This window comes from Glycine soja, chromosome 17 (genome assembly GCF_004193775.1).
Source record: "Glycine soja cultivar W05 chromosome 17, ASM419377v2, whole genome shotgun sequence".
Lineage (NCBI taxonomy): Eukaryota > Viridiplantae > Streptophyta > Magnoliopsida > Fabales > Fabaceae > Glycine > Glycine soja.
Genome location: NC_041018.1, coordinates 5575243 through 5591339, shown reverse-complemented (window position 1 = coordinate 5591339; position 16097 = coordinate 5575243). Strand labels below are relative to the sequence as shown.

The 16097-nt window shown below is 35.3% G+C and overlaps 3 protein-coding genes, 1 long non-coding RNA gene and 1 other non-coding gene across 5 annotated transcripts; 1 reads left to right on the top strand and 4 right to left on the bottom strand.

Annotated features, from left to right (window-relative positions):
- Positions 1-312: 312 nt before the first annotated feature.
- On the bottom strand, positions 313-4208 carry LOC114391823. Its single transcript, XM_028352805.1, has 6 exons — positions 3888-4208; positions 3093-3380; positions 2826-2999; positions 2581-2687; positions 1978-2168; positions 313-1206 (listed from the first exon to the last, which is right to left on the bottom strand). The coding sequence occupies exons 1-6, from the start codon at positions 3960-3962 to the stop codon at positions 629-631; spliced, it is 1413 nt and encodes a 470-aa protein (XP_028208606.1). The 5' UTR covers positions 3963-4208; the 3' UTR covers positions 313-628.
- Positions 4209-5754: 1546 nt separating this feature from the next.
- LOC114394119 (50S ribosomal protein L35, chloroplastic-like) lies at positions 5755-8298 on the bottom strand. Its single transcript, XM_028355697.1, has 3 exons — positions 8022-8298; positions 7820-7936; positions 5755-6062 (listed from the first exon to the last, which is right to left on the bottom strand). The coding sequence occupies exons 1-3, from the start codon at positions 8241-8243 to the stop codon at positions 5985-5987; spliced, it is 417 nt and encodes a 138-aa protein (XP_028211498.1). The 5' UTR covers positions 8244-8298; the 3' UTR covers positions 5755-5984.
- A 131-nt stretch (positions 8299-8429) lies between these two features.
- Positions 8430-8513, top strand: TRNAL-CAA. The gene has a single exon. It is a non-coding gene; the product is annotated as a tRNA-Leu (tRNA).
- Positions 8514-10477: 1964 nt separating this feature from the next.
- Positions 10478-11753, bottom strand: LOC114393086. Its single transcript, XR_003662466.1, has 2 exons — positions 11299-11753; positions 10478-10807 (listed from the first exon to the last, which is right to left on the bottom strand). It is a non-coding gene; the product is annotated as an uncharacterized LOC114393086 (long non-coding RNA).
- Positions 11754-12846: 1093 nt separating this feature from the next.
- On the bottom strand, positions 12847-15876 carry LOC114392144 (nuclear pore complex protein NUP43). The gene is made up of 5 exons (XM_028353182.1): positions 15176-15876; positions 14921-14990; positions 14050-14284; positions 13609-13682; positions 12847-13384 (listed from the first exon to the last, which is right to left on the bottom strand). Exons 1-5 carry the CDS (start codon positions 15784-15786, stop codon positions 13331-13333), a joined length of 1044 nt encoding a protein of 347 aa, XP_028208983.1. The 5' UTR covers positions 15787-15876; the 3' UTR covers positions 12847-13330.
- Positions 15877-16097: the final 221 nt, after the last annotated feature.

Sequence of the window (16097 nt, the reverse complement as noted above, 5' to 3'; positions counted from 1 at the left end):
TTTGGATTCATGAATTATTTTTTGTGAGTTTTACATTCAAAATTAATTAGAAAAAAAGACATTAAAAAATAATATTTTTGAACAAAGAAGAATTTTTAAAAGTTCTTTCTCTAGAATTCAACCTCTAATAAAGAATTTTTGAGCAAGAATAATAATAAATAAAATTCAACCTCTAACATAAATTTTTTTTGAGCAAGAATAATAATAAATATGATGGATAAGAGTTCTTGAGTTCAACAACTCCATTAAGAGCTAAGATCCCCGAACCTTGAGAGTCAAACCGAAGCAACATTTGGTTGCAGAACAAATGCATCCAAGAAAAAAGTGGCATCCTTCACAAAGCCACAAAAGCGTCTAAATTCATAAGCGTCTATATTCTTTGGTAACACATTATTTACTTACATGCAGACAAGTGTGTATAAGACCCAAAAGGAAAGATTAAGGAAATTGTGCAAGAGCACATGTAACAGTTTTTTACACGGGCTCCACCAGGATTCTTCATTAAAATGTTTCCAAATCCTTGTGGTTCCTATCGTAAAAATTAAACATCACATGCCCACTAAGACAACAACATGTCCTATACGCACCTTGATCTTGCTCATTTTGGATTTCAAAATAACTATCGGGCTTAGCTGTCGCTATCTTCTTCTGATATGTCAAACAAGAACTTCGAAAGTGATGCAATTCGAGGAAGTTGATGAAGCAACTCTGCAAAAGAGTCTTTCCTGGACATGCCTAGTGTTTGCTTGCTCCCAGAAGCATCTCTGAAGTCCTCTTCAGCAGGCTTGACATCCATTTTAATTTTGTTGTTCTGCATTGATTCAAGATCATGGCTAAGTTGAATACGTTTTTCATCATCAGGTCCTTCAGCAACAGCACTTTCCTTGTCATGTGAACTCTGCAATCCTGCAGGGTCCTTCTGTAGAAGACAGCAGAGAGAATTGACCCTTGTCATGAGTGATATTTCATCAGAAGTTGTTATAACCTGATTGTCATTAAGAAGATGCTGTGCAATTTCCTCCAGCATTTCCTGTAACTCTGATCTTCCACCACAAAAGGATGGATTTCCGGAAGTTATTTGTTCGGAAAGGCAATGTTCAATGTGGCCAATAAAATCACTCACTGACATAGAGGGCTGGAGTCCAGGCAATTTTATCTGATCCAAGTTTCTTGGTCCCTTGAAATCAGTTTCAGAACTTCTACTACCTTCAATTGCACAACAATCCGTGAATTTTATGTAAAAGACAAAAAAAAATGTCCTATCCAATACGCAATATTATTTGACATTGTAAATGCTACGCACAATCTCTACCCTGATCCCAGTATATATGTGACAAACTGACAATGATGCTGTTTAGCAAGTTAAACATATTGTACTAATGATGAAATTGACATGTTAAAAGAACATTGATGGATTTATGAGCCATCATTGATATTTTATAACTATTGAAGAGACTAGAGGTTGTGAAATGCTTAAGTGCTTAACCCACTCAGCTGTTCTATAGTATTTATATAGACTTAGGGAGTAAATACGATGTGAAATTTACAAAAATATTAATGAAGCTCTAGTACCTATGTACATGCATGTGAATTTCTAGATACATAAATATGTGACTAACTAGGTACATTAATAACTATTCTTAGTTGGAACAACTACCCATACAATGTGTGTAATTTCAACAATAACCATGCAATTGACAAATGTTGGAGATGAATTTCATAATCTGTCAACAAAGCAGAGCAGCTTGTTCTCCATCTCCTACTACTTAATTTTCCATGTTACATCTCATACAAAGTACAAATATAACCTTAGGGGGTGGATGTTTGGGAGATTGACGAATGAATGAAAAGTCCCAATGTCCGGAGGGAAATCAAAGTTAATGCCTAGACGACCATTATGCTCAACCTTAAATGATGGTGACTGGGATGAATGAGGTGATTCTATGACCTGCAAACAAGATGTGGTAGATCCTTTACCGTTGACTAGATGCAAATCACGATCTTCTGGATTGTCAAGGTTCTCAAAAGCAGCAGGCTGTGTATCAAAATGAGGTGAATCCAAGATTATCTCAGGTTGTTGGCTTAAGAAATTAAGACGTGCGTCACATTGGATAAGCTTTTCAAAATGCTTGGCCAACAACCCTTGTGGAAATTCCAAGAAATGCTGCCTACAAAACCACGAGATGAAGTTCTGAAGCATCATGTCCTAGTAAATATAGGATCGTAGGGCCTAAAACAGTCTAATATCAACCTAATACAAATGAAAACTAAGAAATTTAACAAAAGAAACTTTCAACAATAAAAACCATTATTCATAAGAAATGCTTTAAAATGTATATTAAGAGTACTCTAAAATCAGCAAATACTACATCAAATGTAACTCAACCTCTCTTCCTCAATTATTTCAATAAGCTATCTTGCTCTTTATCTGACAGTATACTCAGATAAAGGTTTTATTGAATGCTGGTTCTCCTGCCCAGCTTGCGATAAATCAACAAAACCATAGTATTTTTCGATCTATACCAATTTAAAAAAGTTGAGACCACATCCACATATTAGAGGACTGTGAAAAGAATATACCTGTGTTTGCAAGCCGCTCCATCAGTAAAATCTGATGTTGCTTGCCATAGTGTATGCTTTCTAGGCTGAGGATTAGTCTCCTTGAAGAAAAGAGGTTGTCTAGCGAGCTGCAATACACAGAAACTCACCTATAACTCAATGGAAATGAAACTGAACATTTACCCATGCATAGGTGTTTGTATCATTGTATTGTAAAAGAACTATTATAGCAGCTACATAGAAAGGAAAATATGAGAATAAATTACCACTACAGTCAACGAGCTAGGTCCAGTATCAGGACAATTTGCCTTAAGTGCCATGATATCTGGCCATTGGATTTCCATTTTGCTCTTTAGTTCACCTTCAATAACTTCCCAAACAAGCTTCTGTTTAGCGAAGTAACATTTTGCCACTAAGTCACCCTCATGTTTTGATTTATACTGCCATAAAGAGAACCTTAAGCTAAGTAAAACTCACTGAAATTTTTTTTTCCCCAAAATACTATTGGCATGTAGTAGTAATCTTGGATATACCTCCCATGAACCAATTCTTAAAAGTGAAGCTGGGAAATTTGAAGCCTTAAGCTTCTCCACAGAACCTGATGCAGCAGCACCCCGACTCTCCTTTTTCAATCCAGAGCTTATAAAATTTTCATCTTGTGTATTTGCAATAATCACATTCCCTTGAGAAAGCTTCATTTGTATCAAATCTAAAAGCGAAGGGCTCTTCCTCAGACGTAAGCCCAGAGGGCTAGGCTCATCAAGTATATTGTACTGGGAGGGAGAACTGGAAGATGATGCACCGTTTGAAGCATTCCATTGCTAAACGATTTTTAAAACCATGCACAAGGAGAAAAGGAACTTATGAAAGTGAGCATGATTAAAGATACAACTTACAAAAAATGAATAAAAAAATGAGAGTAAACCACCATTTTGGTCTCCGAAAATATATACCACTGTCACATTACTGACATTAGTCTTTGAAACTAAGGAAATTCCAAATAAGTTCCTGAAATTTCCAGGTATTTCATCTAAGCTTCTAAACTTAAACCACTGTTATTTTAATCCCTAAAGATATGCTAATATATTCACTTAAGTCACATACTTTTTAATGTGATTGACGGATTAAAATAGTGGTTCACTCAGAAAAACAGTAAAACTGTAATACAAGGATTTCTCTTTTAAACTAAACTTGTGATTATAAAAAATGCATGTACAATGATCTCAGCTTTATATCAAGACAATTAAAACTGTTACAGCCCCTGGTACAAGTGTATCTATCTATTTAAGAAAAAGGAAGAATATTATAATAAAAAAATGATGAGAAACCTCATCTTGTGAAGCGGATGAAGATTTGAAGCGCTTGTTGGGAGGAGCATGCTCTTCTTGTAGCGGTTCCTCCATCTCCAACCTCAACGGCACCGTTTTACTGACCGAACAATCAAATTTCCCAGTGAAGTTCAAAAAGCTGAATCAGATCACAAAAACCCTTAAAAAAACAACAACAACGCGGAGAAGAGAAGACCAATGAGAAAGACAACTTTTTATTTTGGTTGGGTTGGCAATTGGTGGAAACAAAAAACATTGTTCGATGCTTCCGAGGTGCTGCGCGTGCGAACCTTTCAATTGTAAAAAATAGAGCAATTTCTTGGTTGTTGTCAGCGCGTGTGCTGGCAGACACGTATGAAACAAAATGAGGTTATGGATAATGTGGGTCCCTTCTTTTTGCGCTTTTGATGCCAATGGTTCAACTTCTGACAAGTGGACTCTTTCCATTCAACGACCAGATAGATGGATAACATACGCGCAATGCTTTCAGCCTTTCACCTCCTAAATCCTAATGCTTTGCATTCTTAATTTTACCTTTTTGTTTTGTTAATTACACTTTTTTAGATTGCGTTGTCAACGTTTTCCTACTTTTTTTTTGGCTACATATTACTATGTCTATGCAATCCATGCATTCAACAAACTAATTATAAAAGTGTGTCGTGTGGGAAATTAACTATAATCGCATTTAACATCCAAGTTCAGTGTTTATTTGGTACGGATTTTAACCAAAGAAATAAACTAATCAAGTTGGGTGGTGTTTCGATCTAAATGGGAAAGGAAAAACAAAGCGTGTTTACCAATCACATCTTGAGAACATGCTGGTATGAATTCGTATATGTACTATCAAGAGTATTCCTTTTGGATTATCTTTCATTTTCTTTGTAAAGATAATATCTTCAACAAAAAATATTAGTATTGAGAGTGATTTTATTTTGGCACAAATAGTTTTTTTAGTATTACGAATTATTTTTAAAAGTTAAGAGAAAAAAAGGTGAATGGAAAATTTTTATTTGTAAACATAATTAGTAAATAGAAATATTATGTTTTTGAGTGTTGTTTCACAAAATTGTTCCCTACTTTTTCTAATTAAGGAACGATACGTGAGTCGTGCACTATAAAATTAACTCATCCTTTTAATTAATGCTTATTAATTATGTATTTTACATTTTAAAGTATCCCACTTTAGATGATAAAAAGAAAAGAAAATTAAGATGTGGGCAAGAAAGCTTAAATTCCTTTAAGCAATATCTTCAGATCGAATTTGTATAAAAAAAATGAATGATAAGAAAATTATCCCCTTAAGCGAATTCACATATCTTTAACTCGGGGTAATTAAAGTTAAAGTGACTTCTAATTAGAAAAAGTCTAGGATAAAGAAGACAGAGTTGCAGAATATTCATAACAAGAATTTTGTTTTTGCATAATTTGATACTTTACAGGAAAACCTGAAACACCCAGTTTAAAGTTATCAACTATGCTCTTAAAAAACAATATCATTAACTATGTACACTGAATTCCACTTAAAAAAATGCTAGTTAGACACTTTTAACCTACTCTTTCATTATTAGATAAAATTCATGTGTAAATTCCCCTTAACGGTAAATAAAATTTTTAGAAGAATATATTATAAATTATTTTGTTAGTATTCCTCATTAATGATTATCAATTATGCATCTTACTTTTAAAATATCCTTCTTTAAACGGTAAAAAGAAAAAAAAAATCAAGATATAGGCAAGGAGCAAGCTTAATTTCCCTTAAGCAATAACGTGAATTCGAACTTCGTGTATAAGAAAAATAAATTTTAAGATAATTAAACCCCTAAAAAAATTCACCAAATAGAGTATGATGATCACATGATTCGTCATAGCTTGCTAATCAATTGCAAAGATAAACTGGAAGATGGTAAACAACTTGCAATACAATAATGTCAATAAATACCAATGTTACATGATACAGGAAGGTGTACCATTATCTTGAGGTACTGATATCTCAATTAGCAAAAACTAACTGTAAACATTTGAAAGCAGATTTGAGACGTCACAAATCACTAGACTAAACCCAGCTAGGCTTATGACTCAGTTTTTCAAACAGAACATCTATGTAGCATTTCTGTTTACTTTCAGATATGGCAAGGCTCCAATTACGTTGTCATAGTCGCTCCTGCTGACCGCGTGCTGTGGATGAAAATGAAAAATAAGTTAGGCTTGAGAAAACCAATCCCGTAATTTAATACAACAGTTCAAGTCCTAGCCAAAACTTTATTCATTCAAACTGCTTTAGACCAGAATAAGAAAATTTCAGAGAGGAAGATTTTCCAGTGTAATAACTTCAGGTCAACAAATGCAACATTTCAGCTGAATCCAGCTGCATCATTCTAGAAATCCAATTGCTGTTGGGATGGATGTGAATTAGGTAGAAGTCCCAAGTTCAAGATGAGACATACCCAATAACTGGATTTCTCTAGTGAGTGTAATATTCATTTTATCTCTTACAAAACAATCAATTGAAATGAACTACGGTGATATTAATTTAATTGATAATTTCAATCAGCCTGGCTTCACTTTGATGGATGTATTTCATAAATAGGTGTACTTTAGCTCTTCACATTAATTTATCAGATAAAATTAAAGTAGCAGATATTTGTTGATATTGGACAAGTCAAATGTGGATGTTTTGTTAAATTAAGATTTTGAAATGAACATAAAATGTGCAACTTGGAATACACTTCTCAAGGCATTTCAGTGACATATGAGAGTGTTATTTTGGCTGTGCAAGTTCTGATAAATGATAAGGTTGGAATACAGATGCCCCAAAATGCTGCTCATCATACATATCAAATTCAAACCAATGCTCAATTCTTTAAATTTAATTTATACGCTACACAGATCACTCAAAATCAAATAGCTACTTAATGGAATGGCACCTTATACAGAAGTTTACACAACATCCCCTACTGATTGCTACAATGGGTAAATTTCAGATTCTCGTATGGGGAATGCTAACAATAGAATGACACTAGTTAAGGAATTAAAAGGGAAAAGTTTTAATGGAGAAATGATTTCCAATGAACTGACTTCCATGGTAATTTCTAATTAAAACTTTATATCTATTAATTCCTTAACTAACTAATAGTCATAGAGTACTCATTAGTAGGACTCTACAATAACTACCTGACAGAAAAAACCCGTAACAAACAAACAAACAAAGTCTCCTTGTAAGAGATAAGAAGTGAGCATTCTTGCTTCGCACTTAGTGAAATATTAATGGCAGTATTGTCCAAAATTAGAAATCACTCAGAGACTAAAAATAAGATTAAGGACCAAATTAAACCATGTGATAGTTACTGTTTCTTAGGAAAGGAAGGCAGTAGGTGAACCCGTTACAAATCATTTCCCCTAAAAACTGGCACGGGCATAAGATCAAGATTGCTTTCAGGTATCAACATACAAACATGAAAAGAAGGAAACTACCAGAAGACATCTGTTGCCCGAGTCACTTAAACTTATAGTAGTATTATACATTTTTTTTTTCCAATACATAAGTGCAGACATTTTGATATCATAATCTTGAATGAGAGAGCAGATTGGAAGACAGAATTTATCTTCCAGTTTTTGCTTTCATGCCCCCAAAGTAACCCCCATTCCTCTAATCTCATAATCAAGCCCAAAACAAAGAAATTAAGAAGCACATTAAGGTTCTCAAATTCTAATGATAAACAAGCAAATCTAACATACTGCACACCCAACTGCACGTAGGACAATCTAATAAGCTTATGGCCCATCACAAAATATGTCCATTACCAATATTCCATTATCTAAACTCCTAACATGCGCAATTTTAGACAATTCATTAAAAATGGGTACGGAATAACCCCCTAAGAACATTTGATTAAGTTAAGAAATAAATAGATACTAGATAATGTGAATATGACCATTTTGGAGAGTCGGGATTTGCGCTTGGTATTCTTCTTGACGAGCAAATGCTGCTTGCCAGCTCTCCTACGCACTATTTTGCCTCGTCCGGTCACCCTAAACCGCTTTGCAGATGCCTATACCATTTTTAAACACACATTCAAATTGCATGAATTGAAGCCCAATTCAGAAAAACAAGTGAGAGAGAGAAAAAAGAGCGACCTTGTGGGTTTTCATTTTGTAGCCCTTAGCGGATACAATGGCGAGAGGGCGAGGGCGAGGGCTTAGAGGGAGGGGGGAAAGAAGAGAGCAGAGCTTTTGCTGAAGAATTGGAGTAGAGATGCTAGCTGAGGAACTGAGTTTCAGTGAGTTGGCGTTGCTCAATACGGGAAATCGAACTGAAGCGTAAGGTAAAAGTCCCACGGCAAAGGACACCGAAGCCATCTTCAGGTAAGGTAAGCTCCCTTCAACCAAAATGGATAATAGAGACACCGCTACTCTATTATTGTCCTCAATTTTTCTTTTTTCCCCATTACTTTTCCGTCATTTCACGTCGTGACAATTTCTGTTGTTTTAGTTTGTAAATTTTTTTAATAACTAAATAATTTATCTCACTTTTTAACATCCAAGGTCAGGATGGCCGAGTGGTCTAAGGCGCCAGACTCAAGTTCTGGTCCTCGTGAGAGGGCGTGGGTTCAAATCCCACTTCTGACAGAACATTTTGTTTTTTTTTTCTTTTCTGCTTGTCTTAACATCACTCTTCTAGTGTTATTTTATTTCTTTTCCATTATACTTTTGTTCGAGTTTCATGTTGTATATGGATGATTAGCATTTCAATATCCAAAATCAAATCACGTATACTGGACAAATTATTAGGATCACTTTCACAATGGAGACTCCTCTCATGCAGTTCCATTATATCATCTTTAAAAGCATCAGTACCGGAAAAAAAATCTAAAAACTAAGGAATTGTAAACATGTTATATTTTTTGAAGAATTGAGGTTCCAGCCTTTTCTCATGCAGCCAGCACCTCTTCCCTCCCCCAGCACAAACACAAGTAATGATGGTATAACATAATTAGCACGTTTCTTTCCTACTAAAGAAAGGTGGAGTTAATTAAGGGTCACTAAGAATCAAGGGAATAAAACAAAAAAAAAAAATAATGGGGCAAGCTCATGAGAATATGAGACACAAATACTTTGAAGAATCATTGACCATCCAGATCACCTTTAATGTCTTCAAACTCACATTTGGTTTTCTGTAATCACATATCTAATTCTGATGGATGTCGATATTGCAGGTTGCCTCCTTCGAGAGAGAAAGAGAGATAAACATGATAGGCATTTGGAGATATCATATTTTCATATATGATGACAAATTGTGTAATAGGGAAAGTACATAGGAATTGTTGGAGACAAATTTAAATTTCAATTCAAATTTCACTTGAATTTGAAATTAAATTTATAGAGCCAAAATTTCACTAATTATGATTAGTGAATTTCAGTTATGGTTCAGTCCACTAATTTAAAATCAATTCCAAGATTCTTCACTAAGTATATGTTTAGGTGTCATGAGGCATGTAAAACATAAAGAACATGCACAAAGTGTGACTTTATGATGATAATGGGGTGTAATAAGCAAATGTTCACCTCCCCCTCTAAAATTTAATTGGATGACTTCTATCAATTCAATTAAATTTATTTTTCAACACACACATCAAATATTCACTAAGTGCATGTGAAATTACAAAACTACCCATAATACAAAAACTAGTCTAGTTACCATAAAATACAAGGGTTGAAAAATCCTATATTTTTAAGGTATTCTACCTATATTATAGAGCCCTAAATATAATGACCAAATATAATGACATCCTAATCTAACATGTATAAAGATAATTGGACTCAACCTTGACCTATGGGCTTAGAAATCTATCCTGATATTCATGAAAACCCTAAGACCTTCTTCAACAGCTCTAACTCAATCCTTTTGGAACCTCTTACTCATGACTCTAATGACTGGTTACTTCCTAGAAAGAATTGCATCATTCCCTCCTCTTTGAAGAGGATTTGACCTCAAATTTTTTAGTTCCTCCTCCTCCTCAATATCAACTCCACCTACAAAAGGAATTAAATAAAAAATGTTAAAAGTGATGCTAACTCTATACTCTTCCGGGAGGTCCAACTTATAGGCATTGTTATTGATCCTCTCCAAAACCTGAAAAGGTCCATCCCCTTTAGGGCTAAGCTTGAATTTCCTTTTAGTAAGAAATCTATCCTTCTTAAGATGGAGCCAAACTCACTCACCCTCATTAAGAACTAGCTTTTTTCTTCCTCTATTGCCTTTAGTTGAATACACATTTGTTTGGTTCTTTATTTGATTCTTAACTCTCTCAATTCTTCTTCTCCATTCCATTGTCATTAAAATTCAAGAAACAAATGACTCCAACAACAACAACAACAACAACAACAACAACGCCTTATCCCACTAGGTGGGGTCGGCTACATGGATCAACTTCCGCCATAATGTTCTATCAAGTACCATACTTCTATCCAAATGACTCCATTAATAAAAAAAATCCAAGGCCGACAAACTCCACATGGAGTTACATCATGTGTCATAGGATTAAGAACCAAAAGCAAATATCTAGTAAGGTAAGCTTCAAAAACTGAAAGTATACATTAACTTAAATATCTTTTTGAATTATTTGAATCAATTTATTTGTCATATGCTACTATTAGATTCAATGAATGGGACGTGGATGCTATAATTGACACACAAATCAGAATCATTTAAATACAAGTCGCTTTGTTTCCATCAACATTTCCTTTTTACATTAAAACTTTGAATGAATTTGCTGAAATCTGAAGCCAGTGCATAAAGAAGGGCCATAATTCTTTGCTTCTGGCAGTGCATCCTCCACGCAACAAGAACTGCCATGCATAAGCGACCAAGCAGGTAATACATAGGCTACCTAGCTTGTTCCCTCCCTCCTAACTAGTAAGTCCTAACAAGCAAACAATTTAAGTGTCTAAGCAGAGAGGACAAATTTTAACTTTTGGAAATTAAGATACCAAGACATGTATGTGATGTGGTTAATCAGGTGAACACATTCCAAATCTAAGCTACCTCCACAAATGACATCCAAGACGCACACTCCCCTCAACATTTACACAAGTTACAACTCAACAAGGTTTAGGCTAACACTCATAATCTATTTCTAGATTAATAGTGCATGATTGGAGACAAAATTTTGAATGATAACTAAACTTTTGCAGCACACCTCACGTATAGTGGAGAAGCAATTGCCCTTAATTTCCGAATGGATAATGAAGAAAGACAATACTGACAGTAGTAAAAAAACAAGTTTTATTCTAACCAAAATGTCTAATAAATAAATCAAATTACCCTACTTCCATAGTAATGAAGCATGTAATTTATTTGTCTAAACACAAAGAAGAAGCCCCAAATCAGTAATGAACAAATGAAATGACTTACAGCATTTGCAACAATAAGCCAATGAAAAGCTCGGAATAGTTCATCGTTGTGGGAAGGAATGTAGTCGTGGTTCCAATACGTGATGTCCTGAAACGTTGCTTTGGTGTCCTGATACACCTGGACCGTGAAACTGGGCTTAGAGGGCCAGAACCTCCGAGAAGAAGGAAAGAACAGGGAGAAGGAAGCAGAGTAAGGCAGGCAAGTATATTTTTTATTGTTATTCCTTGCTTGGGTCATTACATGATTATATAGTGCCTACTACTGACATAATTGTAATTTCCTAATGATTAAGGAATATTCTCAACAGAAATCCGTTAGAGACGTGCCTTTAGCAGCAAGACAACCAAAATCCTGCAAATCCCCTCTGCCAACTCAGCGCCATCATCTTCAGACATAGTCTTTGAGGTACGTGGGTCTGCAAATCCTTCTCTTGGCCTTTGCTACTTGCACCCCTATTTCTGCTGTTTTACTCTCTTGTTCTGTTTCCGCGTTTCCTGTCTTTGGTCTGCTATCATGTCCCAAGAGTGAGAGTTTTCGTCGGAGGTAGGAGGCGAACTTTTCTTACACACGACAAAACCTGCAGAGACACAAATACATAGGAACAGAAAACATATATTCACTCACTTGCATATAAATAAGAAGTGTGTGGTGAAAGAGATAGCGAACCAGAGTAACCGTGAGGAAGAGGGAGTGTTGTTCCTTGGAGTAGCCTCTAAAATGCACCTCTTGTAAAGGTAAACCCTCGTCGTCGACGAGAGCTATATGTTTGGGTTTGAAATAGTGGGAAACGGAGGCGGGACCATCAGCAGGGGAGTTGATGAACGCCACCGCTCAGATCCTCAATCCCGTTTCCATCGCGCTTCAGATCCATGGAGGACGTACAAATTTGGAGGCTCTAAACTCAAACGACAAAGTTAATATAATAAACACTCTTTCCTTCCCTCTTCTTTTCCCCGCTCCTATTGTATCCTTTTCCCTCCTAATTTTGTTAGTAGCTCCCAAACAATATATTAATTAATGATACATTGCTTTAACAAAATAAAAATTACAAAACAAAATATTTAATAAAAAATCATGAAAGTGTGAAATTAAAAACGAATATAAAATTAGAATGCAAATGTTAATAAGAAATCTTTTTATTTGATTTTTGTAACCGGTCAATTTTTATTTTTGAAAATGATATTTATTGTAAAAATAACATGACTACTGAGTCAGTAATTTTTAAATAACTTGAATTTGTTGACATGTGTTTTATTAGCTTTGTGAGCCTTTAACAGAAGTTCATTAAGGACAAGTAATTAAATCAAACATGAAAACACGTGAAATATTAAAATCAGAAAAATAATAATGTAGGTAACAAAATCAAAATCACCTATTTTACAGCTACTAAATAATTATTTAAACCTTTCATCCGTTCCATATCCCTAACTTATTTTGTGTAAAAGATCTGTCATTCCAATATTATTCTCATTTTTGTATCTTTTAAAACCAAAAAACATCAATGAGAATTAAAATTTAAAAACAAATCCAAACCTTACTCTTCAATTATTTGCAAAGATTGTAATTGACATAGTAGGGCTGTCAAATGAATATCAAGGTCGAGTGCATAGAATAAAATCTGATTTTGCACAATTTAAAGACATTTTCTTCTATACAACATACTGACTATGGTATTGCAATATCAACTGTTTTAACTTTTACGTGATCAGGTTAAAAGTTAAAACAGCATAGGAATCAAATAGTTGATAGATACCATGATATCTGGGATACAGATCCCACCAGCATTAACCACCAGGCAATACATTTTAGGCAAAGCGGATGGTAGTAGCATTGATCCAATGTGTAAAGTCAATTATACACATGCTACATATTGTACAATCCCAAAATCCATTTGCATGCAAATGGCTTTAGAAAAGGAATAGAACATTCCGGAATACATAAAAAACACAAATTGTCCGTTAAGAGCTCCACTCCTTCTATCAGTTACAAACTTTCTGAAATTCAAGCCACCAAAAAGTAGAAACCCCGAATGTTATTGTCTTGTCAATATGGCTACTGCTTCCCATTCTAAACTACATATCACATCCTGCAAAGCAGTCAAATAATAAACCATCAGAAAGGAAGTTTCCAGCTTCATCTTTTTTTTTTACTTACTCTTTATTTCCATTTTATTTATTTATTTATTTTATTATTTATAATAAATAAACCATTTTATCTGTTTTTAAATATAAAAAATTAACTGAGCTAAAAAAACCATCAAATCATTTCCTCATAACAGTAATACAAACAATACTAATTGCATCCACTTACCGATGGATTATGTCGATCAATATCAAAGCTATTGATGGCACAAGGTTCAGCCAGCAGCTCAATAGGTTCCTCGCCTATACAATGTAAGAATACAACATCAAATTCAAAGACGCACCAAATCAATCCATCGGTTTGAGAAAATGTTTTATGTAGTTCAATTAAAGGGGTTCTTGGTTTGAGAAAATGTTTTTATGTATTCACTTTTAATTACAAATCTCAGAAAACATAAAACAAAATGAAAATAAAGTGATATTTTAGCAAGTAAAAGTGAAAACGAGTAATGAAAACAGAATATTTTTCCAAAATAAACAGGCCTTAAAATTTTCTTGTTCCACGATAGACATAAATGGAGATTCTACTAGCTTATAAATAGACAATATAAAGTCCTATACATTAAGAATTGACACCATAACATGTTGCAAAGTGCAATGAACTATATACCTTGCTCAATCACACCGAGAATTCCATCCTCAGAGCAGATCATGGAAGGTAAGATCCGGGTAGATGAAGTATTTGGTTTTATACAACGATCATACTGAACCTCCCAAACCTCACTTTCAGATATTGACTGGACAGCAGTGTTGCCACCAGCACCAGCCCCTGCGCCTGAAAGTATAATCGGTTGTTGCTGCCACCTAAGATCCCAGGCAAAAACAGTACCTAAGGAACCACCAGCCTGAGTATGTAATAATCACAGGAACATCAGCAGCAGCAGCATACAAGAAAAAGCACAAAGCATCATCAAACCACCAGTTTGATTTATTCAAGTCTTACAAAAGAAAATCAATAATCATTCATCCAGTACTGATGTCAAAGCAGTTGTTAATGCATAAGTGAAAAACAGCTAACAGCTCTGGCAATGTCATTAAACTGGCCTAAAATTTTGTTAAATCACAAATTAAGCACATCATAGGAGTAGCCATGTTAGTTGTGCTGGCATTATGCCACATTCATATTTTCAACTAGCAGTCTACTGCTGAACATAAAGAAGAGCAAGCATCAATATCACAAAACACTTCATCAAGTTGCAGCATCAACCATCAAGGTTTTAAAAAAACCAGCTGCAGCCATCAGATATCAGCAACATTGTAAAGCTTTTTTGGGTGCCTGCAACCGCAATTGTCCACAATTTCACACAAACAGAATTTAAAACCTTGTCAACCATTAATGGAGTAAAACTAAAATCTAAACACAATTATGCTCCCAGCTCCTTACAAGAACATTCACAAAGTGGCATGTGTTTGTTATCTTATTCACAAAATAACTGGATATAGCAAACATAGATATGACAAGTGAAATATAGGCATCTTACCAGGCAAGTATGCTTTCGCGACGGATGAATATCAATAGAGTGCACAATCCCAGATGTCAATTTTTTATCCCTGCAAACATAATTACACGGCAAACCATCAGGCAGATTTCTAACACAGCATAATAAGTTTCTACTAGTTGATTGGATTACCATCACACACAACATTTTATATTTAGCAGTTTTTGAAGTAATGATAAGCATTATATGACACTCTAAAATAATTACTCACTGCTCTAACATTTTTATTTTTCTTACCAGTTACCCTTAAATTGAGAAACCGGACCTCCCGGTTTCCGTTGGTCCCACCAATGAAGACCGAAGCCGTAGCCACCGGTGGCGAACTCCATCGGAGACGCCCAGCTCACCGCCGTGTAGGAGACCAGGCCGGCGCTATCAAACAACCTCCGGTAGTTCAAATTGGAATCCCCAATACCAACCAAGTTGACCTTCCCATCTTCCCCAACGGTCACGCACTCGACGCCACCGTCCAATAGGTCAACGCAAGAAGCGGGAACGGAATGCAGCGCGCCCTCGGGAATGGAGACCTCGGACTCGAGCGTTGCGACGGAGGAATCGGAGAAGAGGAAGTGGAGAGAACCGGAGGAAGTGGAAGCGACAATGAGGGGCTTCTGGAGGAAGTGCGAGGCCTTGAGGGAGGAAACGCGGGAAGGAGAGGACCACGAAGAGTGTGGTTCCAATGAGCGGGGGTTTGGGTTGAGAGAGTGGATTTCGATGGAGGAAGCATCGGAATCGAAGTCGAAGAGTGCCAAAACTGCGAATCGGTCGAATGCGGATTGTAGGGGAAGCCAGCGAACTGCGTCTACGTATTTGTGTTGGGGGAACCTCTGTATTGCCGTAGCTGCCATTGCCAGGGTTTGATGCGATGGAACTACACAGAAAGGGTCCCAACTTGTTTTTTATGACCTAAATATTCCTCAGCATAAGAGAACTTAATTCCTTCAAATTTATCGAAAATTATCTAATTTCGTGGGACTCCATCTTATTCTGTTTCAATTTTGGGATATAAACTAAGAAATATAATTAATATTTAAGATTACATAGAAATTATTACGTAATTTTTAATAGTATTGATTAATTTTTCTTTTATTTCTTCTTTATAATAAACGGTTAAGGACATAAAATATAATATTGTAAAAATTGGTTGAGATGCACATGG

Excerpts from the sequence above, each read along its gene's own strand:
- LOC114391823 (XM_028352805.1), bottom strand. The coding sequence starts at position 3,962 with ATGGAGGAACCGCTACAAGAAGAGCATGCTCCTCCCAACAAGCGCTTC. Across the intron at positions 3,000-3,092 it reads TAAGAATTGGTTCATGGGAG|TATAAATCAAAACATGAGGG; the intron begins GTATATCCAAGA and ends TCTTTATGGCAG. Across the intron at positions 2,169-2,580 it reads GGAGCGGCTTGCAAACACAG|GCAGCATTTCTTGGAATTTC; the intron begins GTATATTCTTTT and ends GTGGTTTTGTAG.
- LOC114394119 (XM_028355697.1), bottom strand. The coding sequence starts at position 8,243 with ATGGCTTCGGTGTCCTTTGCCGTGGGACTTTTACCTTACGCTTCAGTT. Across the intron at positions 7,937-8,021 it reads ACAAAATGAAAACCCACAAG|GCATCTGCAAAGCGGTTTAG; the intron begins GTCGCTCTTTTT and ends AAAATGGTATAG. Across the intron at positions 6,063-7,819 it reads AATCCCGACTCTCCAAAATG|CACGCGGTCAGCAGGAGCGA; the intron begins GTCATATTCACA and ends TTTCATCCACAG.
- LOC114392144 (XM_028353182.1), bottom strand. The coding sequence starts at position 15,786 with ATGGCAGCTACGGCAATACAGAGGTTCCCCCAACACAAATACGTAGAC. Across the intron at positions 14,991-15,175 it reads TCTCAATTTAAGGGTAACTG|GGATAAAAAATTGACATCTG; the intron begins GTAAGAAAAATA and ends TTATGTTTGCAG. Across the intron at positions 13,683-14,049 it reads TCTCGGTGTGATTGAGCAAG|GCGAGGAACCTATTGAGCTG; the intron begins GTATATAGTTCA and ends TACATTGTATAG.